Here is a 27420-nt window from a genome sequence, read left to right as displayed (position 1 = left end):
AACAACAACAACGAGAAAATTCCCTGCAACCAAGAGGAAACTCCTCCCGAAGGAGTTCCAACTCCCCAAACTATTATTCCCCTGACCTCCCAGATGGATCTTGCTTTAATCTATTATTTGGGAAAACTTGACAACACTCTCCAAACAATGAACCAACGATTGGAACGTTTGGACAAAGTAGTACTGCCAAATTCAGACAGGGCGGTATCACTACCAAAGACCCCTACAGATCGCGCAAAAATATGGAAATGAGCACATCCTTGTGTCACATGCATTGCAGTGCAAAAGGGTAAATGCGTCATTGATTAAGGGCAGAAAGGCTCAAAAGGGCATTTGAATACTACCCATGAACAAAGAGATAAAACTCATGTTCTATGGCTTGGCAATACTTCAAGCCTAGGGTAGTCCCTCGGCACATTGCACGAGCACGCCCATGAATGTGCCAGGCGTGGAGATTCCCATCATCATCGGCACGATGGTTCCAACCATCACCGAGAGGGAAACACCCACCATCAATGCATTGGTTTAGACCATCGTAAAGATAGGGAAAACTCCCCCAACCACTTATCACATTCACAGGGTTTTGGCCCACAAGTGTTAAGGCATGCTAAAGGCTCCAGCCAAAGCATGGGAAGCATTGATCTACGATTTTTTATCAACTACAATCGTAGGGCACACACCTAGATTGCGGAAAGTGATCCTCTAAAAGCCTTGATTCCTTAGCTAGAGGATTTACAACGAACTCTAGACCAGATTCGAGCTCAAACAAATGAGCAGGGAGTGATTGCTGAGGCGTCTCCCTTTTCTCCCAAGGTTCTAACAGCACCTCTCCCACCAAGATTCAGAATGCCAGATATGAAGGCATTTAACGGAAATGCTAATCCTCAGGATCACCTCTATGAGTTTAATGACCTCATGGAGCTGCACCAAGTCTCGAACTTGGCAAAATGTCACTGCTTGAAATGACTCTGATTGCCCATGCTAAACGTTGGTTCAAATCACTTCCACCAAGGTCTATCAACACATGGCAGCAAATGAGCTCATTATTCTTGAGGCACTTCTAGGCGAACAAGAAGTTGTCAATGCTGCTCAGCTATTTGTGCTAGGGGTGGACAAAATCGGGTACCCGACTCGAATATGCCATTCTACTACCTAACCTGAATATTCGGGTAGTGTAAAAATAGTACTCGGTAACCAATCGGTTTATGCAATACCCGAATATGTGGGTACCTGAAATGTTGGTTTGGTTACCAATACCCGAATGTGAAACCGAATTTCCTGCAATATTTCTTCCAAATTTTAATAAAACATAAAATCTTAATTAAACTTGCAATATTTCTTCTAAACAAAAATTGTAATATTTCTTTCAAACTTCCTCAAATTTTAATCAAACATAAAATGTTTCACACACCAAACATAAAATGTTTTATATAAACCAAACATAAAATGTTTTACACAAAACAAAAATAAAATGTTATACACCAAATCCAAATATCCAATAAAAACATCTTTCTTCATCCAAATCCAAATATCCAATAGCAATCTACGGTAGATTTCTTCATCCAAAAATCTATGGTAGAAATCTAAAAAAACAGTGTATTGTAATGATAGAATGGTTAATGGCTGCAATAATTTAAAAAATTCAAAATAAAAATAGTAAAAAGGCAATGAGATTGCATATTCTACCTTCCGAGGGCTGCAACAATACAAAATGTCATAGAATCATCAATCATCTAGATGACCACAAGTATTGTCCAATGCCATCGACGAAAATTCTACAAAAAAAATAGGGAAAAAAACTAAATATAAGTAAATATTAAATATTTGAAACAAAATATTAAATAATTGAAACTAAAGCAAAAGTTTTACCTGACTAAATTTCCAATAATTCAACCAAGCTCTCCTCATTGATGAATGGTGCACACATAGCCTGAATCCAGTCTTGTGAACAAATAAGAGCCTCCAACATCTTAATAGTAAGTGAGCTACGAAATGGATCTAATACATGACCCCTAGTGCTGACTCAGATGCAATAGTGGAAACAGGCATAGCCAAAACATCTCGTGCCATTAAAGAAAGAATTGGATATGTTGCTAAATTAATCTTCCACCAAGTCAAGATATCAAAATTCTCGTCTTCGTCATCTTCATATGAATCCCGTAAATATTTATCTAACTCAGATTTGGGCTCCAAAGCATGCTGTCTAACCCTTTGTTGTTTATACCTAGCCTTCATAGTGGCTTGAGGAGAAATATTTGGATTACTAACATCAATATTTCTTGCAAGTTGAGATTGCTCACTTGACTGCGCAATAGGAGAACCCTTAACCACCCAGTATTCCTCAAATAAAGCAACCAAAGTGTTATGCACTTTTGTTTTCATTTTATCAGCATTAACATCATCATACGAATTATCAATAGTCCAATATACATATTCTAACTTTTTGGTAGGATCAAATACCGCTGCAATGAATAACATTATTTGATATTATCAACATTTGCCCAATATTTTTCATGTTTTCCCCTCATCTTTGTTGCCATTGAATGTAAGCCAAGATCGTTACTTTGAGTCCATGTCAAAATCTGCAATCCAATGGCATATATCTCTTCCATGTATGCATTAGCGATAACATAAAGAGAGCCATAAACACGTACAGTTGCATCATAAAAAACTTTTAGAAAAGGCAACAAGTATTGAGCATAATCCCAATCAGTACATGTAGGCACACCCCTTGACCTTTCCCTACTACTAAGGTCATCTTTATATTTAGCATCTTGGATTTCCAACAAGTCAAATGCTTTCTGAAATTTCAAAGCCACATCCAACATCAAGTTAGTGGAGTTCCACCTTGTTTCTACATCAAGAACTAGAAGACATTTACTTTCAATTTTTTCTTGCACCACACATTCCTTAAAGCTTTGCAATCTCATTGGAAAAGACCTCACGTACCTCACCGCAGAACGAATTCTAAATATTGAGTCATCCATCTCTTTTAACCCTTCTCTCATAGTTAGACTCAATAAATGGGCACAACATCTCATATGAATAAATTCACTATTCAAGACACTTCCATTCCAACGTTCTAATCGATGCTTAAGATAAAGTATTCCAATATTGTTAGAACTTGCATTGTCAACAGTCACGGTAAACATCTTAGAAATACCCCAATCAATCAAACATCTATCAATTGCCTTGCCAATAACTAAACCTTTATGAATAGTAATTGGACATTTTCCAATCATCATCAATAAAATCGTAAGACACATGTAATTAAGGTTTTGAAACGATGTCTACGTATCAGTGGTGAGATAAACACTATGAGATGACTTACTCAACAAATACTTCAACTTCTATTTCTCATCAATATAAATTTTCAAACAATCTCTATCCATAGTTCTACAAGAGGGACCTTGAAACCTAGGTTGTGACATACTCATCAAATAGCAGAACTCCTCATGCTCTAGAATCCTAAAGAGCAACTCATTAAGAATTATTATTTTAGCTACAACTTCTCTAATCTTATCCTAATCAAATTTTCAAGCTACAAGTGAAGGATGTGCGAAAGAGGAAGTAGCTACAACACCACTTGAGTGGTCACCCGAGTGCTGTTGAAATACTAAGGCTCTTTATTTCTTGTCCACCACATTGAAAGGGTATTTTTTACACCTAGCTAAGTGATCACGCAGGGAGATAGTACTAATTTTAGTTGGACAAGCAAGAACAAACCCACAATAAATACAAGAAGCTGTCATATTATTCCTATCCTCACAATCATTTTTAGTGAAATGGTCTTACATTTCAGAAGCATTCTTCCTAGAAGTAGTACTAGAACTTACACCTTTGGGGGTTCTAGTTGGTGGTGGAGGCATCGGGGAAGTCACATTAGTAAGACTCTCACATTCTGTCACCAGGGTCGACGTTTGACTACCACTAGCAGTGATCCCACAAGAAGTACTAGTATTGTCACCAGTGGAGGACATTTACAATATCAATACAAATGTGTCATAAACAATTTGTCTTTCATCAGTTAACATTATATTAATATAAGCAAATATATTGAAGGTATTACCTTAACAAAATAGTGGCGACACTAGAGTAGAGATAGTACATGGGAAAAGACTAATAATCCGACCATAAACTTCCATAAAAATAATATATGTCTTATTTATTTAATCATACTGTCCCTTCTATATTCAATATTTTATAAAAAATTTCAATCCCATTCAAATTCATAAGCAAACAAATTTAATATTTCTTAAATTTCTCTTTTTATTCTAACAAATCTCAAATGTAAAAGCCATGTGCAGGCTCATTTATTTGTTTAATTAAAAGTAGCATTATTAGTTCTTCTCTATTTAATTAAGATTTCATTATTCTATCTCTATGTCATGTGAATGAGTTCCTTGAAATTTAAAGACAAGGCTATCACGGTTTAGAAGTAATATGATACTAGACTCCAAACCAAGTTCCAAAAACAGATTCTAAATTGAAAATTCCTGGCATATTACAGCATAAACTTGTTAGCATCCAATTCTTGGCATTTAATTCCTATTTCCTGACATATGTTATTTGCTTCACAGTAGACTCAACTCATCTAAACAGATTATAATCAACTTATTTTGACAGTGGACTCAACTCATCTAAACATGATAAATTATTCTAGCTTAATTATAAAACATTACCTTAAGGCTTAAAGACTTTAAACTGATATAAAAAGCAGTAAGAGCGATGAATCACAATGATCCAGCACTAGCAGCTAGCAGGACTAAGATTTCTCTGCCAAAACCATCAAAAAGACAAAAACAACATGAACATTGAAAAGTTAGTCAACCAACTGAGCAAAAACAATGTAGAAATAATTCTTAACAATAAAAAGAGCCCAACACAGACAATTCATCAAATACCTTTTGTGAACTAGAAAAATGGAGAAATAAAGAATTGATGCAAGCGAAATCAGTGGAGATTGGAGAAAACAAAACTGATGTGAGCTAAATGGAGAAATGAAGAAGAAGATGTGAGCAAAATCAGGGGACCAGTGGAGAGAATAGAGAAATGGAGAGATTAGTGGAGAGAAATAGAGAAATTAGTGGAGAGAAAATGATAAATGAAGAAGAATATGGGAAGTTGCGATTGGAGAAATCGAGAGAAAGAGAGAAATGGAAAAACGAAGAAGAAGGTTATTTGGATTTAGGGCAAATCAATTTGGGATTTAACTTTTTACTTTAAAAAAAAAAATTAGGTTTCGGGTACCCGATTTATATTTTAAATATAACCTAGTACCCAAACCGAAAAACCGCGTGCCTAATTATATACTACCCAAATTTGACCAAGTTTTTCAGGTCCCTGAAAAATTTGGTTCGGTTAAAATATTCAGTTCAGGTTACGGGTATTTTTGTCAACCTCTAATTTGAGCAACACACGACAAGAGAAGAACGAGTCTATCAAGTCTTACATTGACAGATTCCACAGGGAACTGAATAAGGTGGCTAATACACCCGAAGATTTAGTGCGAACTCTAATTATTGTAGGAGTTCGCCTGCTAACTAATCTGTGAAATAAGCTGCAATCAGAAGACAACATCTCCCTTACTCACTTCTACAACCTCATAGAGATATATCTGAAAATTGAAAATTCAGTGGCAATTCTAAATCACCACGACCCCAAGGCTTTGACCAGTGCTCCCATTCGAAGGGATGAATCCTGGAGGAAAAGTAGAAGAAATGATCGCAAATGGGCAAATGATGATCAGAGAAAGGGAAAAAAACAACGTTTTGAGCCCAAAAAGGCTTATGCCCCGCTACCTCGTTATGACAGCTTCACTCCATTGAACACATCGATCTCAAACATCCTAACTTTATCAAAAGAATCTAGCTTGCTCGCATATCCAAAGCCTATGAAGGCACCCCTGCCAAAGAGGAGCGACAAGAAATATTGTTGCTTTCATAGGGACATCAGACATCATACTGACGAATTTTGTTCTCTCAAGTAGGCAATTGAAGACCTTATTTAAAAAGATCATTTCAAGGAGTATGTTGATGGTCCAATTCCCTTGAGGGAAAAAAATCATGATGACAGGGAAAAGCGTAAAGGTCGCAAGGTTCTCTATTTGGTTGAGACCATCATTGGGAGACCTCACATCGCAGGGACCTCTCAGCATGAACAAGATTGGTAGAAGACCATGAATCACATGGAGATCAACGTGATATCATCATTGCTGATTTGAGGCAACAATCTAGCAACTCCAACAACGTCTATAACTATATGAGAACCATGTTTAAGATGTTGAGTAGAATGACCAAGAAAATAATAGATCCAGTAATGGGGAGAATAACAATGTAATTCACAAAATGCACAGTCAAACGTCTAGTGATAACACTCCCCCTCATCCTCGGACTTTAAGGAACAAATTTCTACATCACGACTTTGATGTAAAGGTAGATATTCCTGAATTTGAAGGAAGATTGCAACCTAACGAGTTTGTTGATTGGCTTAATACTGTTGAGCAAATTTTTTATTTCAAAGATGCTCCAAAACATCGTAAGGTGAAACTTGCTTCTATAAATTTGAAGAAGTATGCTTCTTTATGGTGGGAAAATCAAAAAAAACAAAGGGATCGAGAAGAAAGATGCAGAATTGTGACTTGGGAGAAGATGAAACGAGAACTTAAGAGAAAATTTATTCTAGATAACTATAGGCATAATGTTTTTCTTCAGTTTCACAACTTTAAACAAAAGGAGTTATTCGTCGAGGAGTATACAATAGAGTCTGATCATCTTATGATAAACTGTGATATTGTAGAAGTGGAATAACAAATTGTTGCTCATTATCTTGGAGGCATGAGATCAAATATTGGTAATGTAGTGCAATCGCAACCTTAGTGGTCTTACAATCATGTTTGTAAGTTTGCGTTTAAAGTGGAGAAAAAACACAAAAAAGCACATGAAATTAGCTCACATTTTGTGAGCAGCGATGATACTTGTAATTGGGGTAACACCTCTAATGTAAATCTAATACATGTATGAAATCCACTTCTAAGGCAACAACAAAGAGTGATAGTGGGGCTGATCATAAGCAACAACCTCCTTCGAATGCTAGCTCTCATTGATGTTTTAAATGTCATGGCTATAGGCATATTACTTCTAAATGTCCTAATCGCAAGATAGTCACACTTGTTAAAGAAGAGAGCAATGAAGACAATGAGGTAAAAAATGAAGTTGAACCTATAGTTCATGAAGAAGATGAGGAAGCAGATGTCACTTATGGTGATCAAGGGTATTCTATTTTTATTCGAAGGAACTTAAGTGTTGTCAATGGACTAGAAGATGATTGGCTTCGAAAGAATATTTTCCATACTAGATGTACTTCTCATGGCAAGGTGTGCAACGTCATAATTGATGGTGAAAGCTTTGAAGATGTGGTATCTACTCAAATGGTGGAGAAATTGGGCCTCAAAATAGAGAAACATCCTTAGCCTTATAAGATATCCTGGCTTTGGAACTAGAGGCGTAGCCAAAGTATACTCAGTGGGGTCACTTGACCCACTAAAATTCCGTAATTATTAAAAATATGTATATATTTTATAGTAATTAACAATTTTGACCCCACTAAAATTTATATTGACCCCAATAAAATTGCCCATATTTTCTTGGCCTCACTAAGATATTTCCATATTTTATTGATCTCGGAATTAGAAAATACCTATATTGTTTTTCATGTTTTCTCTCTTCCTCGTCTCTTCTCTTATACTTTCTTTTTCCTTTGGTTGGATTAATCAAGAAATACTACTCCTTCAGAGGTCACAAGGTAAGATGATGCTGGTTATTTTGCTTAAAAATCTGTTCTTTTATCTTTTTTAATTGATAAAAGATCATGAGCTATGTTGTCCTAGGTTGTTTTTGTCAATTTATTGACATAATTGTATATTGAATGAGCTGGGTTTACTTAATTTTGGGTAATACGCTTGGTTTTTGTTGAGTTTAATATATGGGTCTGAAATTGGAAGATGAAATTCTGAGATTTTGATTGAGGTTTGATTTAATCTTATTTATGTTGAGGTATGGGTTAATTAGTTGTTGTTTTAAGTTGACTTTGATAAATTTTGATTAGTTATTGAGTTAATTTTGAATGGGTTTAAAGAATTAATGAAACCCTAAGTTGTAGAAATTTTGGGATTTGATTTAATTTTGATATATTGGTTAACTGTTTGATACTTATAGCTGGATTTGGTGAGTTTTCATGGGTTTATGAGTTGAATTTTATGAGTTGAATTTTATTGGGTTAGTAGAAATTGTTTGCAAAGCCTAAGTTATAAGATTTGGAGCTTCAGTTTATAGTTGATGATTTTCATAAATTAAGTTGTAATTATTGTTTAAGTTAAGGAATTGGAAGGTTTTAAGGTTAACATATGTTCATTCTTGAATTTTGTGTTTTTTTTTTTTTTTTGGATTTGTAATTGCAAAATAATTACTTTTTTGATAATAAAAATTCTTTTCTTTTTTCAATTATGGACAAGTTTGTGATCAAAAGAAAGTTTTCTAATGAGGAACCATCAATTGAACAAAACATAAGACATCACGATAGTGTTCACAATGAACTTATGAAATCTAGCTCAAGACAAACATATGTTGAGTTTAACTTGAGTAGTCATCTTGTAGATGTTGGATTGGGGATTAAAATTTTAGAATATCATTCTAACGATAGAAACAAAATGAGAAGGGTCTACTAGGCAAAAAGGACATTGCCAACCACACAATCATAATATTAAAAAGCAAAAAATTGGGAATCTAATACGTCGTTTTAATCCTAATTGGTATAAAGAATATGCCAATTGGTTGGAATACAGTGTAGAAAAGGAGGTTGTTTTTGTTTGTGTTGTTATCTTTTTAGACCTGAGATTGGAAAACAAGCAAACGTTGACTCTTTTATTAGTGAAGGTTTTAATGCTTGGAATAAAAAAGACAGATTGGGTATTCATGTAGGAGATCCTAATAGTGCCCAAAATCAAGCATGGAAAAGATGTGAAGCTTTGATGAGACAAGATCAACATATTGAAGTGGCTTTTAATAGGCATTCTAACAAAATGAGAAAAGAATATCAACTTTGTTTAGGTGCCTCAGTCGGTTGTCTTTGGTTCAATTTAAGGCAAGGTCTTGCTTTCTGTGGTCATGATGAATATGATGATTTAAATAATCAGGGAAATTTTCTTGAGCTTTTAAAGTTTCTAGCTATGCATGATAAGGAAATTGATGCTGTTGTTTGATTAAATTCTCCAAGTAATCTTAAGCTAACATCCCCTAATATTAAACATGACATTATTAATGCCTCTGCCATTGAAACTGTTAATGCTATCATTCATGATCTGGGAGATGATTTGCTTACAATTTCAGTGGATGAATCTCACGATATATCTGTGAAAGAGCAAATGATTGTTGTGTTATGTTATGTTGACAAAAGAGGACATGTAGTTGAGAGATTTCTTAGCATTATTCATGTTAATGATACAAGTGCTTCTTCTCTTAAGTTATCAATTGATTCATTATTTTCCAAACATGAGAGGTGAATTTAAGGGGTTAAAAAGTTTGACCATGAGGGAGAATCAGCATATTATATTCATTGTTTTGCTCATCAGCTTCAACTTACACTTGTTGCTATTGCAAAAAATGATATGCAAGTTGGAAGTCTTTTTAACATGGTAGTTGATCCAGTAAATGTTGTTGAAGCTTCTTGTAAGTAGTGAGATACCCTTCGGGAACGTCAAGCTGCTCATGTTTCTAAAGCATTAGCAAATGGTAAACTTACAAGTGGATGTTGATTGAATCAAAAAGCTCCGCTTAAAAGAGCAAGACATACACATTGGGATTCACATTATGGTATGCTTGCATCTGTGATTGTTATGTTTCCGTCTACGGTAGATGCTCTTGATAATATTGTTGAAGATGGTTCAGATCTTAAACAAAGAGCTCAAGCTTCTACTTTGTTAGAGTTTATAGTCTTTTTGTTTGATATTTAGCTTGCATTTGATCAAGACTGTGTTAGGCATTACAAATGAATTATCAAACGCCTTACAAAGAAAAGATCAAGTTATTGTTAATGCAATGAAATTAGTGAAGTTATTAGAACAAAGGCTACAAATGCTTAGAGATGATGGATGTGATGGTTTATTAACTGAAGTTTCTTCATTTTGTAAAGAAAATTGTATTTTTGACTCAGATATGAATGATAGTTTTCAAATGAAAGGATGACCGCGACGCAAAGTTCATCAAGTTACAAATTTACATCATTATTAGGTGGAATGTTTTTATGCTACCATAGATTTACAACTCCAAGAGCTTAACAATCGTTTTAATCAGTTGAATATATAGTTGCTTCTTTGTGTGGCATGTTTAAGTCCATATGATTCATTTTATATTTTTGACAAAGAGAAGTTAATCTGTCTAGCTCAGTTTTATCCATGTGACTTTCACCAGTGGAGCTTAGGTTACTAGATAATCAGTTGGATACTTATATTTTTGATATGCACTCTGATAATGTTTTTTTGATAGTAAATGGAATTGGTGCTCTTTCTAAAAAGTTGGTTCAAACAAAGAAGAACATGGTGTATCACTTGGTTTATTTATTTGTGAAATTAGCATTGATATTACCTGTTGTAACTACAAGTATTGAAAAAACATTTTTTGCAATGAAGATTATGAAAAATTGACTACGGAATCAAATGAGATATCAATTGTTAAATGATTAATTGTCTTATTACATATATTGAGAGAGAGAGAGATTCGATGATATTGTCAATGAAGCAATTATGCAACGTTTTCATAATATAAAAAACCGTTAAGGACAATTATAGAATTGATAATTTGGTATATATGACTTTTAAAATTACATTTATAGATTACATTTTTTTCTATGCTTATTATTTCAGTATATATTTTAATATAAATTTATCAACTTAGATCTTTTGACCCTACGAACTAAAAATCTTGACTACAACCCTGATTAGAAGGACAATGAAATTAAGGTAAACCAACATTGTTTTGTTTCTTTTTCTATTGGAAAGCATTATAAAGATAAAAAATGGTGTGATGTTGTTCCTATGGATGCTTGTCATTTACTTCTTAGGCGTCCTTGGCAGTATGATAGAAAAGTTATTCATGATGGTTATCAAAACACTTACACTTTTATAAAATATGAAGTTAAGATTAGTTTTGATCTTTCTAAACTAGAAAGTGTTCCTAAGCCCTGTAAAAGGGAAGAGAAATAATTTGCTCACTCAATCTGAATGTGAAAAGGAGTTAAGAGTAGGTAGTAAAGTTTATGTTTCTTATGATATTGAAGAGAATGAAGACATAAATGAACCACCTCTTATCATGAAGTATCTTCTTGAGGAATTTCATGATGTTGTTCCTGGAGAAATTTTGCCCGGACTTCCTCTTAAGAGAGACATTCAACATTGCATTGATCTTGTTTTAGAAGTTGTTCTACCAAATAAAGTAGCTTATAAAATGAGTAATAAAGAGCATGAAGAGTTACAGTGGTAAGTGAAAGAACTTATGGCTAAAGGCTTAGTGACGAAAAGTATGAGTCCTTGTGTTGTTCTAGCCCATTTGGTGTCGAAAAAGGATGGATCTTGGTGTATGTGTTGATAGTAGATTACTATTGATTATCGTCTTCTTGTTCTAAGACTTGATGATCTTTTTTACCAACTCCATGGTGCCACTATGTTTTCAAATATTGATCTTCGAAATGGTTATCATCTAATCAAAATGCAACCTAGAGATGAATGGAAGACAACTTTCAAGACAAGAGATGGATTATTTGAATGGATGGTTATGCCATTCAACCTTTCCAATGCACCTAAAACTTTTACGTGGTTGATGAATCATGTGTTGAAAACTTTCATATGCAGATTTCTTGTTGTGTATTTTAATGATATTCTTGTGTACAACCAAGATGAATAGCAATACTTGAATCATCTTCAGCAAGTATTCACAACTTTGAGAGAACAAAAGCTTTATGCTAATCTAAAGAAGTGTGAGTTTTTCACTAATAGTCTTGTCTTTTTGGGCTATATTGTGTTTAGAGAAGGAATCAAGATGAATCCAAGGTGGAAGCAATTCTCAAATGGCCAATTCCGAAAACAATTCATGAAGTTCGAAGTTTCCATGGTCTTCCTTCATTCTATTGTCATTTTATCAAGGAGTTTAGCACTAATGTAGCTTCAATCACTGAATGTTTGAGGGTGCTACTTTTAAATGGACAAATGAACCACAACAAAACTTTGAATTGATCAAAAGGAAGGAAACCAAAGCTCCTGTTCTTGCTCTTCTAGATTTTAACAAAGTTTTTGAACTTGAATGTGACACATCTAACACTAGTATGGTGATGTTCTTAGCCAAGAGAGTAAGCCAATTGCTTTTTTTAGTGAAAAATTAAATGAATCTCGCAAAAAGTATCCAACTTATGAAAAGGAGTTGTATGCCATATGTAGAGCTTTGCATCATTGGAGTCAATACCTTCTTGCCACACCATTTATTCTATGTTCAAAACATGAAACATTGAATTTTATCAAAAGCCAATAGAAACTGAATTTTCGACATGCAGGATGGATTGAGTTTCTTCAAGCTTTCAACTTTACCATCAAGTACAAATCTGGTGCTCAAAATGTAGTGGCTGATGCTTTTAAGTCGAAAACACTTCTTGGTGTCCTCAATGCAAGTGACGGTTATAGGCTTTAAAGTTTTGAAAGCACTCTACAAGGATGATCCTTACTTCGAAAAAATAAAAAATGGATGCAAGAAATGCCCTTTTAACCAATTTTTGTTGCAAGATGGTCATCTCTTCAAGGCAAATCATTTACGTGCTCCAGAATGCTCTCTTTGAGAGTCTAGTATCATGGAAACTCATGGAAGTGGACTTAGTGGTCACTTTGGAAGAGATAAAACCCTTGCGTTTGTACAGGAGAATTTCTCTTAGCCAAAGATGAAGCATGATGTGAAGAGGCATGTAGAGAAGGATAAAATGGGTCATGTTGCGAAGAGTCATGGTCAAAACACTGGGTTATACACTCTATTACCAGTAGCCAATGCACCTTGGGAAGATGTTAGTTTGGACTTTATAGTGTATGGTCTAAAAAAAATCGTATTGGACATTATTAGGCCTAATAACGAAATAAACATTATACATGACCCAATGCCTTAGCCCAATTCCGGTTTGATCACACTTAAATCCATCTTGTGGAAAGACCATCCAGTGGGATGACCCATTTTGTAAGAAGACTCGTTCTATGGGCCAACCCATTCTACAAGCTAGTTCACACCACGAGTTAGCCCTCTCCACGAGCTGGGCTACTTTACGAGTTAGATCACTCTACGATCAGGGCCACTCTACGAATCAGGCCAACTTATAATTTGGGTCACTCCATTAGTTGGGCTTTTTACAAGTTAAGCTAAATTGGGCTCCAACCCATTAACTCATATTCGTTCCACAATAGGACTCAGAGTTCTATTAACTTCCTAGTTCATCCAAGATTCTTAATCTTACATGAACTAGTATTTCTACTTCTACATGGATTAGCACTACGAATTTCCTGTTTACTCAAACTCTTTTTATAAGAATGCGTAGCTCTACAAGGACTCAAGCTTCCTTGGCTCACAATATAAACAGAGGTCAAGCCTTTCATTATTCATTCACACACAACCCCTTTTACAAGATCACTAAGTTCTTGCTCCTAAGGACCATCGCCTCTCCCTACCATAAAGCTTAGTTCCGACTAACTTTAATTCTTGTAATCGCTGTTGAGTCGTGCCCCGACCACTCTACGTCTATAGTCACGCCCTAGCCAAACACTCTTGGTAATCCCTTTCATGTTTTCAGCCTTACTAAATTCTCTTCAACTGTGCTGACTTGAGCATTGGATGCCTACAACCGACACCACACCAATGTTGCTTGAGCCTTTGCGTTTACTCTTTTTGTCCCTTCAAGTCTACGAGATTGTTAGTGGCTTGGTCCTCGCAGGATTAACCTCATTCAACTCAACCATAGATTTTATCATCTGCATATAGTAGGATTTCCAAGAACTCAAAGAAACAAAGGCTCTATCATGATGGTTGTTGACAGGTTTTCTAAAATGACTCATTTTGCTTCATGCAACAAAACCTTAGATGCTTCTCATGCAGCAGATTTGTATTTTCGAAACATTGTTAAACTACATGGTATTCCTAAAACCATTGTTTCAAATCATGATTCCAAATTCTTGAGTCACTTTTGACGAACACTTTAGAGAAAGCTTGGTACAACTTTTAATTTCATCTCATCTTATCATCCGCAAACAAATGGCCAAACTGAATTTGGTAATAAAAGCTTGGGAAACATTCTAAGGAGTTATGTTGGAAAGAACATTTGGCAATGGGATTTGATTTTACCTCAAATTGAATTTACTTCAAATTGTTCTTTAAGTCAAACTACTGGTCATAGTCCTTTTGAAGTTGTTTATGGTCAAAACCCAATTAGTCCTTTGGATTTAGCTCCTCTGCTACTCATTAGTTTAGCTCAGATGCTGAAGAGAGAGTTAAGAGTATCAAGAAGTTGCATGAACAGGTTCGCAACAAGATTATCAAGCAAAGTGAAAAGTACAAAAATGTGGCAAACAAGCATAGAAGGAATGTTGAGTTTAAAGAAGGTGATTTAGTGTGGGTACATCTTCAAAAGGAAAGGTTTCATGCCAAACTTAAACCTAAAGTTGATGGTCCTTTCAAATTACTCTAGCGTTTTGATAAGAATGCCTACAAGATTGAATTACCAGAAAGTTACGGAGTCTTATCAACTTTCAATGTTTATGATCTTAGTCCATACCAAGTTGAAGACAATAGCCAAGACCTGAGGACAAGTCTTTTCCAACTAGGGGAGATTGACACATAAGTGTTCCAATGCATGGGTACAAATGTCATTGCAAATGAGCTTTAGATCCTTACACTGATTAATGGTGCAAGAGAACTAGATTCAAGGAAAAATTCGAAATGAAACTGGTATTGATGTAGAATGAACTAATGTGCAAGCTATGTACATCATTGGAAAGCTCTCCTAGTCAGCTTTCTAATGCATTTTACGGAGTTGACTTTGGAGTTTGTTAGCGAAAGTTATGGCCCATTCTTTACAACTTGTCCATATTCCCTGCAAAATGAGGCTCCTCGGGTTTTGAAGCATTCCAATTATTTCCTTGTTATTTTCAATGTCTTTTTAAGTTTCTCTATGGTTCGTTTGGTTTGGGGTCCGGAGGGGCTATCTTCATTTAATTTTCAAGATTTTTTTATTTGATTTATAAGTAATAAAATATTATAGATATTTAGTGTTTACTATTAGTAATATAGAGGATAATCAGATTGTCTCACTAGGATGTGTTATTAAAAGATTGTCAAGTTAATCTAATTTTTATACCTATTTTGCCTTTAATTAAATATCATTTCAGACACAATTGTCATCAAATGTCTATCAAATAACCATTAGCCCAGACCCTTTACATTTGAAATTTAGCTAAAACACTCTAACCACAAGAAAGTTTAAAAGTTAACAAAATACCCACAATCACCTAAGACCATTGCCGCTCGCCAATGACAATCGTCGTAATGGCGCACGACCAACGAGATTTGGCCAATCGTGCGCTAGTAAAGCCGTTTCACGGCAAAAAATTGACATTTTCACGACCATAGAAGCGGCCAGATTTGGCCAAAAACAGTCTTACTGGTGCATGACCGACCAGATCTTGTCGGTCATACGCTATTATGACGACTGCTGACGGTAGTGGTTGGTTGTCGGCAATGGCTTGTGTGGGTGGGTGTCACTATCTATTTGGTTATTTAATTGAGCCAAATGTTAAGATGAGTTTTCAATATAATTCCGGTTAAACTCTTAAGGGTGCGTTTGTTTTGTAGTATTGCATTGCACTAATTGATAATCAGTAGCGCCACAATGCTCTTTTAAAAAACTAGTCAAATGTTTGTTACAAGTTTGTAAGAATGGGACTGCATTAAAAGTGAGTACTAATTTTAGGAAAATTGTCTCGTATCCGCACATGGGTTTACTCTGCACTATTTAATAAAAGAATTTTATTCATTTTTTTTTTTTATAGGAAAAACAATTTTCATTAAATATTAATTAATCTAATATTAAGGAAACGTGCGATATGGTTGGTGGACTCGATGGTTGGCAATAGTGGGTGTTATTGACAACGACCAGTGCAATGACACTGTTAGTGTAGTTGGATAGATTGACCGATGATCTATCCAATGTTGCAAACAAGGAGTCCTCTGGCAAAGCCATTTTTTCGAAAAATGATGAAAAAGATTCGACCAATATTTTTCTACATTTTTCGACAAAGTCGTTTCGTTGGGAGACTTCTTGTTACCACCTTTGGACAGATCTATCAACAATCTAGCCAATAATGCCAACAGTGTCCCTGGCGATAGTGTTTTTCTACTTTTTCTGTTGAATTGTCTTCGCCAGAAGACTCTTCGACACCACTATTGGATATATCGTTCGATTATCTGCCCAATGGTGTTGGTGGTGTTGTCAGACGTACCACATGTTATCGTTAGCAACTGGTGACCCAATCAACCGGTTCAAATTTTTTTTAATATTCAAAAAAATATTTTAAAAGATTTAAATAATTAATTATAAATTTAGTCCGTTTTTGCATGAACACGAGATAGTATTAAATTTAATCCACTCCAATCTTGTTCAATTCATTCCAATTTAGGACGAAAAAGTTAATTCAGTTTAGTGCAGCGCACCAAACACTCTCTAAACATTTTACTTTTTATAGGATCAGGGTTACTTTGTGCAGGCTAACTAAAGATTTTGAACAAGATAAATGTGATAATTTTTAAACAGTTAAAGATCTATTAATTTATTAATTCAAATTTAACAACTCTTATGTAATAACAAAATCAATTTATTTTATATAGCTCCTCAGTTCCTTATCTATGATACATCTATACTTCTTAGAAGAAGGAAAAAAAAAAAATTATTATTCCATGTCAGTAAATGATTCAAAATCCATCCTTTTAATAAAAAATAAAAAACAAATTCTTTTATTTAATTAATTTTCATTTAAAAAAAATTCCTTTTTTTTTTTTTTTTTTTTCTCTATTATTCCTCACAAAACTAAAAATCTTAATCACTATATAACAAGATAATTACCATTTTTACATATAGATCTCTCCCTTCTCTCATTTCATCTCTTTCTTACAAACTCCATTAATTTAGTGTTTCTACTTCATTTATATGGTAGCTATTGCTACTTCATAAAGTTCCTCTTTGATTAAAAAAAAAAAAAAAAATCATCAAGCCCTCTAAATTAGATTTATGATTCTTATTTCAATTAATAAAATGCGAGGATATTGAAAATGTCAGGTTTTTGATGGTTTCTATAACAGTTGGTGTGTTTGGATTTCATGCAACCTCATGGGAGGTATAATGATGGCTCTTATTTAATGTTAAACTTTGGTTACAACATAATCTTCTTTAGGTATAATCAAATAATGAAAATCCCCTTATATTAGAAAAATAACATAAATTCTCCATCGTTATTTTTTGGAATTAAAATAGAGAGGTAATTAAGTAAATATTCATCTACCTATCACATTATAAACTCTAACATATATATATATATATATATATATCTATATATATATATATAGATATATATATATATATATATCTATACTATTATATATTACTATAAATATAATATATATATATATATTGTATCCACCCAAGGTTCTCGCCATTAAATTAACATCATTAGTGATTTTTAGATTCTGACATAATATAGAGAGTGTTATTACCAAAATACTCTTGACAAATAGTTTAATAAATTACATTTTAACCTCAAAATTAGTAGAATTAGAAAAAAAATAATCATTTTACTTTCAAATTTATTTTAATAACACAATCTTCTTCAACCTTCTTCTTCTTGCTGTCCGCGAAACCACAAACAAATGGTTTGCACTTTTTGGGCAAACTTCAATCTCCAATTCCTGAAATCAAATCAAAACCCAAAAATCAACACAAATACACTTCAATCAACCGCAAACAAACTCCAAAAAAAGAAAAAAAGAAAAACCACAATCTCAAACTCCTTTCAAAATCTCCGAAAATCCAACCTTCGAACAAACCAATAAACAACAAAATTGCAAACCCTAGATGGCGAACGACGGGCGATCGAGGGCTAGGCTATTGAGGGTTTCGATGGGAAGATATCAATGAATCCAATGGTGGTATCGATGATAATTTATGATGTCAAATTTGATTAGAAAATGACCAAAAAATTGGGTAATCATGCGAAAAAACAGTTGGTGTTCATCAGCGATTGGTGGGTGCTCAGAGGTGGGGGTGAGATGGATTTTGGTTAGGAGGATATCGAGGTGTCAATGGTGGAGTCAGAGAGGGTTGTCAGTGTCAGATTCTGGCCAAAACGGGCTAGAAACGGCGACTACTAGGGTGGGTTTTTTTTTTTTCTTTTGATTTCGTTGATTGATTGTTTGGTTGTTTGAGGAAGTTTGATTGTTTGGTTGAGGGTGATAAATCTTGTTGGTTTGGGTGAGAAATTTGACAGGGATCCACAGAATACGGTCAGCTCCAGTGTTGACAATGTAATGATGATGAGTTGAGAGAGGGTGCTTATGAGAGAAATTTGATATGCGAATAGTTATTTTGAAATTTTTATTTTTATTTTAGATTTAATGCAACACAAATGATCATTTTGCCCTTTAATCATTACATTAAACAATTTTTTATTAATTTAAAGATGAAAATATGAAATTTATGAAACCAGTGATGAAAACTTGTCATTCCACTAAACCTTACGTGGGAACATGTCGTTTACTCTTTCTAAAATCTCAGAAAAACTTGTATTATTTAATTAAACCTGAGATTAAAACCTGTATTAAACTTAAGAAAAAGTGGGACTAAAAAATCAGAACACTTTATATAAAATGTATCATGCAAGCTTGGAGAGCCGACAGACAGGTTTTGGAGTTTACTTTCCAAAATTTGGAGGGAAGAGGGGCCCACCTCAATTTGTTTTCTCATAATCACCAAATTTTAGCCCTTTCAAGTTTCCCAAACCCCAAAACCAATTCACCTAAACATCCTCCGAAAGCCACCCATGTGCCTTCATTTGTTTTTATTCCCAAATTACCCTCACTTCCTATTTAATTATTGTCACAAAATATTTGAATATATTTAAAAAGGGATAATTTTCATAATCATAAATCCATCTTAAAGTTAGCATAATTAAAAATTTGATTAAAGAAATCTCTCCAATCAAATTTTGTATTGTAAATAACTTTCTTAAAACTATTTTTTAATTCAATATACAAATAGGATGAGGTTATTTGTACTCATATAAATAGTCTCAATATCAATTATCCAATGTCTATATGCACTTTTTTTTTTTCAATGTCAAATTAAACCATCTAATAATTAAAACATGCTTTTATTCAATTTTCCATACAATTCTCATTTTTCTTAATTTAAGAAAAACATCCCTAAACCATGAAATAAATAAGTAACCAATTCCTTTAATGACAAACTCATTTTTCATTATTATTTTAACGTTATTGACAAATTGTGTATTTGATCAAGCTGTCAAATTAAAAAAAATAATAAAAAAATGAATAAGGACAAATGTAGGAGAGGGGTATATGAGTAAATTTAACATGACAGGCCGTTTACCCAAAGAAGATTAATTAATTAAGTAATAGAGTAGTCAGTGGTAGCAGCCTGAGTCGAGAAGCCAACGCTGTCTTTTGCAACTCTCCAAAGGATCATATAATTTACAAAATACTATTTCAATCATCCTATCAATTAAACTCTATAAAACCCCCTTAAGATTTCCTTCATTTTCTCGCCTAAATATTCTCCAAAAATATATCCACTCAAAATCTCTGTCTCGCGCTTTCTTTTGATCCGATCATGGCTCACTTGGCCGTCTCTCAGGTACATTTCCATTTCTTTTCTCTCGATCTTTCTTACTTTCCGTTTCTTTCTCGGGAAAATCCTCTATTCAGTTCCAACTCACTTTTTGGAAAATGATTTGTATTTCTTTTGTTTCTTTCAGCTCTCTATGACCGTTCCTGTTCGCACTGATTCGACTCTCAGAACGAGTTCTGTGTTTAAGGTAACTACTTAATTTATGTTTAATCATGATTGGTTAAGTGAGATTTGAAAATTTTCATTTTCTTAATTATCTTTTAGTGATGCTTGTGCTTTGATTTTAACGGAGTACATGTTTGTCTTTTTTAAATCGAATTTTATGCTAATATCAAACGTCTTCAGTTTGCTTTTACACTTTTTGATGTGATTTTTAGTACATGAAAATTGTTGATTGATTACTTGTTTCTTCCTTGAATTTTCTGTATTTGAATTGTGGTGAAGTTTAATTTGGTTTATGTATCACCAGAAATGTCATTATTTATACTGATTGTCACACTTCAAAGAGATGCTTGTTAGTTTTTAGGCTGCGTAATTAAGATATTTTGTTCTCTACTCACGTAATCTAACTCTGTGTGTGTTTGTTTTAGACTTTTAAATACTAGTTAGCAGTTGGGCTGTTGGACATGAGCGTTTCAGATGGTTTCAATATTGTTTCTTGAATGCTAGATATTCTTGATTAGTTTATGTACTTGACAAATTTATGTAATAAACCCTTGGTATGTTTCCAATTGGTTCTTGCTTTTCGCAGTTGCATCGTGGTGCAACTCTTGAGTTAAAAGGCATCATAATTGTGAAATGAACATTTGGGCATCTATATGCAGCATATGATGAATCAAATCTAAGGCAACTGCTTTTGGTTTTGTTGTGGCAGGCAAACAATGTAAGATTTGGTGATAAATCATGGGCTCCTCCGTTATCTCTAGACTTAAAATCAAGGAATGCACGGTTGAGAAATCGTTATGTAGTATGCATGTCAGTGCAACAAGCAAGCAGATCTAAGGTTGCTGTTTCACCTCTGGAACTGGAAGATGCTAAGGAGCCTCCATTAAATTTATACAAACCCAAAGAACCCTACACAGCAACCATTGTTTCTGTTGAGAGGATTGTAGGCCCAAAAGCTCCAGGAGAGACTTGCCATATAGTTATTGATCACTGTGGAAATGTTCCCTACTGGGAAGGACAGAGTTATGGTGTCATCCCTCCGGTAAGTCATTAGGTTTATTGAGCTTTTGATACGTAGTTTCTTATTCTTAAGTAATACATTGAATTTTTCGTTCGATTAAAGAAAATTGGGTTGAAGGGCAATCAAATAAGCTCCTAAGAGGTGTAATCAACTGTTTTCTTTACCAAATTGTTGTACACATATCTTGTTGACTGCTAACATAGTTTATGATTGATTTAATTAATTAATATGCCAGAAATGTCTGGTCATGTCAATTAGAGGTCCCCAACTTCATGTTTGAAGTCATCGCTTGTCGTGAAAGTTACCACTTGACATAAAAGCTTAACCTATCAGATAAGGGTCCAATAATAATATTTAAGCTCAAATGAGTTCCCTTATCAGTGAATGTGGACTAGACATGACCAGACCACTAATACAACCATAACCAAAAATTCAACTCATAATAATTTAATTAATGCAGTAAGGGGATTAAGCACAAGGCCACTTGGTTAACTTGGCTATGATACCATGTGAAGTTGCTACATTTCCTTTAAGCTTAAGCTAATAGGTACAGCTGCAACAATAGTATTTTAAATTTAAAGCTTGTAATCCTAGATTTTTATCTCTGACTTGACTTTGTTTGTAAGATGTGATTTTTGTACAATATATACATTTGAGTTTCTGATTGGAAGTATTGTTGCATCACAGGGTGAAAACCCAAAGAAACCTGGGAGTCCCCACAATGTTCGTCTTTATTCAATTGCATCTACTAGGTATGGAGATTCCTTCGATGGGAAGACAACCAGTTTGTGTGTTCGTCGTGCTGTGTATTATGACTCTCTGACTGGAAAGGAGGATCCTTCAAAGAATGGTGTATGCAGTAATTTCCTGTGCAACTCAAAGCCTGGAGACAAAATTCAGATCACAGGTAAGATCCAATTAATTTGACAGAAGATCCATGAGAACTTGCAACCTACATTTGCTTTAGAGGTTTTATGTTCACTACTTATTGAAAGGTTATTCTATCAGCTAGACTTAGCCTTCTCAAAGGCAGTAAACATCCCAACCAAAGGGAAATCATCTTTTAGTGCATGAGTTGATTTTTGGTTACTTTTCTATGTAAAGTTAGGACTGTATCGAAGTAGACAAACCTGTTACATTTGATGTTAGTGGTTTATTGAAATGTTAGTGCATTAGCTTGCTTCAAACACCTTCAGCAATTCAATGAACCAGATCTTGCTTGAAATTTAGGATGTAAAAGTGCGTCTAATGCTTGTTATTTAACTGGTTAGAAGGTTTACAATGGAAATTCCTGTGAAAGATATTCAAGGCAGGTATCCTTTAAAGTATCTTCTATTGCCTCATGCAGAGGGTGGGACAGTATGTATAAGTCAATAATACTTTCCTCAAACTTCTATATTTGTGTGTCTAGCATGCTAACAAATTGATGCTGTTTATGACCTGTAGGATAGAGATAAGGTTGAATTAGTTTCTATACATTGTTTTATTTTTCCTTTGCCCTTGGGGCGGTTGAATGGCATTTCCACACCTTCCTTCTTCAAACTGATGTCCTTTAGAGTTCCAATCACCTTACCATATAATATAGTTGGATTTGTCAAAATTTCATGATCAGTTCTTTCGATTTTTTTAATTTTAGAAGTTTTGTTTTGCTATGCTATTTTTCCGTCTGGGTTTTTCTTGAGCTGTTGCATCAGTTTGTTGTTCTGTGTTGATTAATTTTGATAATATGGTACCATGTTAACTGAATTGCTTATATTCACTCCTAGCCTACTTCTTGTCTTGGTGCTTCTCATCTTCTTGTTGTACAGCAGTTTGTACCTAAATACTTAATTTAGATATAATAATTTTCCCATTTTAGGAAGGTTCATATTGTTCAATTTGAATGTTTCTTGGGATTTATTAATTTTCCATGTAACCTGTTGATTGGTGATTAAATTGAAATGATATCTGCCATTAACAGCAAACTATGATGTTTTGGTAGGACCCTCTGGTAAGATTATGCTTTTGCCTGAAGATAATCCCAACGCCACCCACATAATGATTGCTACAGGCACTGGGGTAGCTCCGTACAGAGGCTACCTCCGCCGTATGTTTATGGAATCCATTCCTAATTACAAGTTTGGTGGCCTTGCATGGCTTTTCCTTGGGGTGGCCAACACTGACAGTCTCCTTTATGATGAAGAATTCACCAAGTATCTTCAGGACTACCCGGATCACTTCCGTTATGACAAAGCACTCAGTAGAGAACAAAAGAACAAGAATGGAGGCAAGATGTATGTCCAGGATAAGATTGAGGAATATAGTGACGAAATCTTCAAACTTTTGGATGGTGGGGCCCATATATACTTCTGCGGGCTCAAGGGAATGATGCCAGGGATTCAGGAAACACTGAAGAGAGTTGCAGATCAGAGAGGAGAAAACTGGGATCAGAAGCTTTCACAGCTGAAGAAGAACAAGCAATGGCATGTCGAAGTGTATTGATTTTGCAGTGTTGTGAATCTCACTGATGCCTATTAAAAAGATTTCAGTGATCACATTCTGTCAGATCATGCTTCGGTGTTCAGGTAACATGGCAGTCTTCCTTAATTAATTATCCAGCAGTCAAGAACTTGATTAGCTGTTACCATTCATCGTGTATGATTAAATAATTGTGTAATCCTTATGATTTATACAAGTTAGGAACCGTTTTGATTGGTTGTTGTAAGACATAACATCCTTCTTTCCAGAGAAAAATATGTTTTACATCTTGTTGAAGTAACTTTGGCCGATTAACAAAGCTGTTCTATGATGTCGAGTTCAGTCACATTTATATGTCAGAGCATAGCTACTGGGTGGGAGAAACAATTTACTCGTGTTGTCGCAATAATACATCCATCCATCCATCCATTTTTCTGTTTTTCTTTGCAAAGGATTAGCTTTCTTGTCGAAAAGAGTTTCGATAATGTTACTGAAAGTGATGTATATTCGATAGCGTAGAACTTTACATTTATCATTCCTTATTAGAACATTGAACATCAATTTGTAATGTTTAATTCATAATATGACATCATAATAACATGATGGGGTTAATATTAGCTTTTGCATATACATTTACGAGTGCATGATATTTCATTTTCCATAGATTTGAAAACGGAGAAGACAAATCAAAAAATAATTCTGGAGGAGTGATTTCATATGGCAAGTTATTGTCAAAGATAGTTAATAGAAATGTTTTTGTTTAGTTAAGATATAATATTTTTGTGATTATTATATTTGGAATAATAATAATTATTAATTTAGTAGAGCTTATAATATTCCAACCTTCTAGTTGCACTATTTACTCAATCAGTTATCTCCATTACTCATTTAACACGAGTATTTTATACAGCCCACGCTATTGTACTGCCTATCCTTTTTAACAAGATAACAAATATGCAGATATATGAACTACTGACTAATCTTCGATCATCCATTATTTTATATCAACCACTAACTAATCTTCAACAGTCCATTATATCAGAGCCCAACTTTATTCAAAACAACCCCACAAAAATTATTTAAAATTTACGTTTTATTACACGCCCCAATTAGATTCTATATATATCACTGTTAAATTTATTTGGTACCGTAATCTAAATTTACCTTTAAAAAAAAAAAAAAAAAAAACCACTTATATACTGAAAATCAGAAACCTATCTGAATCTTTTTTTTCCTTCTTCTTCTTCTTAGAATTGTACCTGAAAATAGTGTGGAAAAAGGGGAAAATAAATGTCTTTAATAGAAAAAAAAAAAAAAAAGAAAAAAGAAACTTGTGTCCTCTAATTAAGTTCCCGAAAAGTGGCCTCCAAGTAATAATACCCCTTCACTTTTCGTATTTAAAATTTAGGCTTTTATTTTTATTAAGTGTTTAGAATACATTTAGGGTGCGTTTGATTGGAGGCAATGTCATCTTATATTATTGACATTATCATGTTTGATTGTTTAATAATAAAAGTTTTTTATAAAACTCTAATATCAATAGTAATTATTGTAAATTATACAGGTGATAATCTGAATATCATCCATTTCTTAGACATTCTAAGATTAGTTAATAATCATAATTTTGTTACAATTTTGCCCCTAATTAATAAAAATTTCGTATTGTAATGCTGCTCTAAAAACAATTTACAAGAATATTTATGGACAATTTTAACTTTATACACAATATTTTTAAGACATTATTACTCTCATATTTCCACCAAATTATATCCCCAAATTAATACCCCAGCCACCCGTCACCACAATTGGAAACGAGCCACCACTGTTGGTGGCGATATGACGATCAAACATGAAGCGAGGCAGATCAGGTGCCAAGGAGTCCAAATAGGTAGCTGGGGAGCCCAAACATCGTTGGAAAGTGAGCAAAATCCAATGAAGAAGTTGAACGATCGTTAGCGGAATACGAATAGTCACAGCCAATCTTTGACAAAATCAATGTGGGAGGGCTCAAGTGAAGGTGGAGATGAAACTATGGTGGCCGATCTACACTAGGGAAGGGCAAACGGCGTCGGAAAATGGAGGAAACGTCGTTGGAAGCTAAATTATCGTCGACGATAGGAGAGATGAAGCGTCATGACGGTGTGGAGGAGATGGAGAGGACGACTAACGATGGGGGAAGGCGAAGGGTGGTTGGCCGGCGGCCAAAGGAGGTGAGGGTTGGCGTGGTGGGGGTCAACAGCCAGTCTTGGGTGGTTGAAGGTATTTTGTTAAATTTTAAACTTTTATTGTGTTCAGAGTGTTTTGGCTAAATTCGAGTTAAAAATATAATCCAAATATTATTATAAATAATAATTTAAAAAAAAGGGCAATTTAGTAAAAGGTTTCTCCCATAATTCTTTTATTCCTTCTAATCAAATATGTTATTTATTTATACCCATCAATTTATTTTAATCTAATCAAATATATTTAATATAACATTCCCTATAATCTTTAAGGTAATTTAATAAAACATTCTACCAATACAATATTTTTTAAACCAACCGCCGTGTTTATTACAGTGATCTCACATCGGGGAGAAATACCCAAATAGGTTGTGATATGAAATCAACATGAAGACTAGGGGTGAGCGGTTCCGGGTACCCTGCACTTTTTCGGGGAACCGGAACCGGAACCGCACAGTACAGGTTCCCAAAAAAAGGAACCGGAAACGGGAACCTAAAATGCAGGTCTGGTTCCTTTCCAGGGTACCCTGTAAAAAATCAAACCCCCCTATTAGTTTAAAAAATAACAAAAATACCTTATAAGTTTACCAATACACCCCTAACAAATTTGTTATTCATTCATTTGTGTCCAATGTAACTATAACTGTAATCTCTAAGCAACGCTTGAATCAATCAATTCATCACAATTCACATAAAATTCGTCAATCAAAACCAAAACACAAACAATTATTCATCACAATTCAATAAAATAACTTCACCCAAAATCATTTAAACAACACCAATTCTAATACTAATTACTAACATTGCCATTTGCCAGGGGTCTATTGATAAGTTAAAAATATAATGTTTATAAATTTATTAATTTAATGTTATAATTGGTTAATTGGGTATTATAATATACCAATATAATTTAGTAAATTTTATAGAAAACAAGTAATGTTATAATTAAATAAGTGATCTACACAATGTAAATTGTAATGTTATAATTAATTAAGTGATCATACTACAATGTAAATTGTAATGTTATAATTAATTAAGTAATATATTATTAATTAATAAGTAATATTATAATTAATTAAATGTTAATTAAGTATATAATATTGTTTATAATAGAATGTTATAATTAATTAAATAATCATACCATAAATTTATAATTAATGTTTATAATAATAAATTAATAATTCGATTAAATATTGTGCAAATTAGTAAATTACTAATGTTTATAATATAATGTCATAATCAATTAAGTAACCATTAATTATGTAATGTTATATTAATTATATGATCAACAATAATAGTATAACGTAATGTTATAATGAATTAAGTAATCATACTACAAATCTATAATTTAATATTATAATTAATTAAATTTCAAATCATTTAATTAATACACTAATGTTTATAATGGAATGTTATAATTGATTAAGTAATCATATACAAATATATAAAGTAATGTTAAATTAATTAAATTTTTAATCGTTATTAAGTAATGTATAGATAGTAAATTACTAATGTTTATAATGTATGTTATAAATTCATAACTAATTAAGTAATTATGTAATCATTTAA

The 27420-nt window shown here is 33.7% G+C and overlaps 2 protein-coding genes across 2 annotated transcripts; one reads left to right on the top strand and one right to left on the bottom strand.

Moving 5' to 3' along the window:
- Positions 1-1998: 1998 nt before the first annotated feature.
- Positions 1999-3008, bottom strand: LOC116104967 (zinc finger BED domain-containing protein RICESLEEPER 2-like). The gene is made up of 2 exons (XM_031391390.1): positions 2564-3008; positions 1999-2462 (listed from the first exon to the last, which is right to left on the bottom strand). Exons 1-2 carry the CDS (start codon positions 3006-3008, stop codon positions 1999-2001), a joined length of 909 nt encoding a protein of 302 aa, XP_031247250.1.
- Positions 3009-19766: 16758 nt separating this feature from the next.
- Positions 19767-24058, top strand: LOC116104969 (ferredoxin--NADP reductase, root isozyme, chloroplastic-like). The gene is made up of 5 exons (XM_031391394.1): positions 19767-19992; positions 20114-20173; positions 20861-21193; positions 21860-22079; positions 23154-24058. Exons 1-5 carry the CDS (start codon positions 19969-19971, stop codon positions 23651-23653), a joined length of 1137 nt encoding a protein of 378 aa, XP_031247254.1. The 5' UTR covers positions 19767-19968; the 3' UTR covers positions 23654-24058.
- The last annotated feature ends 3362 nt before the right edge of the window (positions 24059-27420 follow it).

Source organism: Pistacia vera, unplaced genomic scaffold, assembly GCF_008641045.1.
Source record: "Pistacia vera cultivar Batoury unplaced genomic scaffold, PisVer_v2 Contig49, whole genome shotgun sequence".
Taxonomy (NCBI): domain Eukaryota; kingdom Viridiplantae; phylum Streptophyta; class Magnoliopsida; order Sapindales; family Anacardiaceae; genus Pistacia; species Pistacia vera.
The sequence above is the reverse complement of the archived record's forward strand: the minus strand, read 5'-3'. Positions and strand labels throughout refer to the sequence as shown.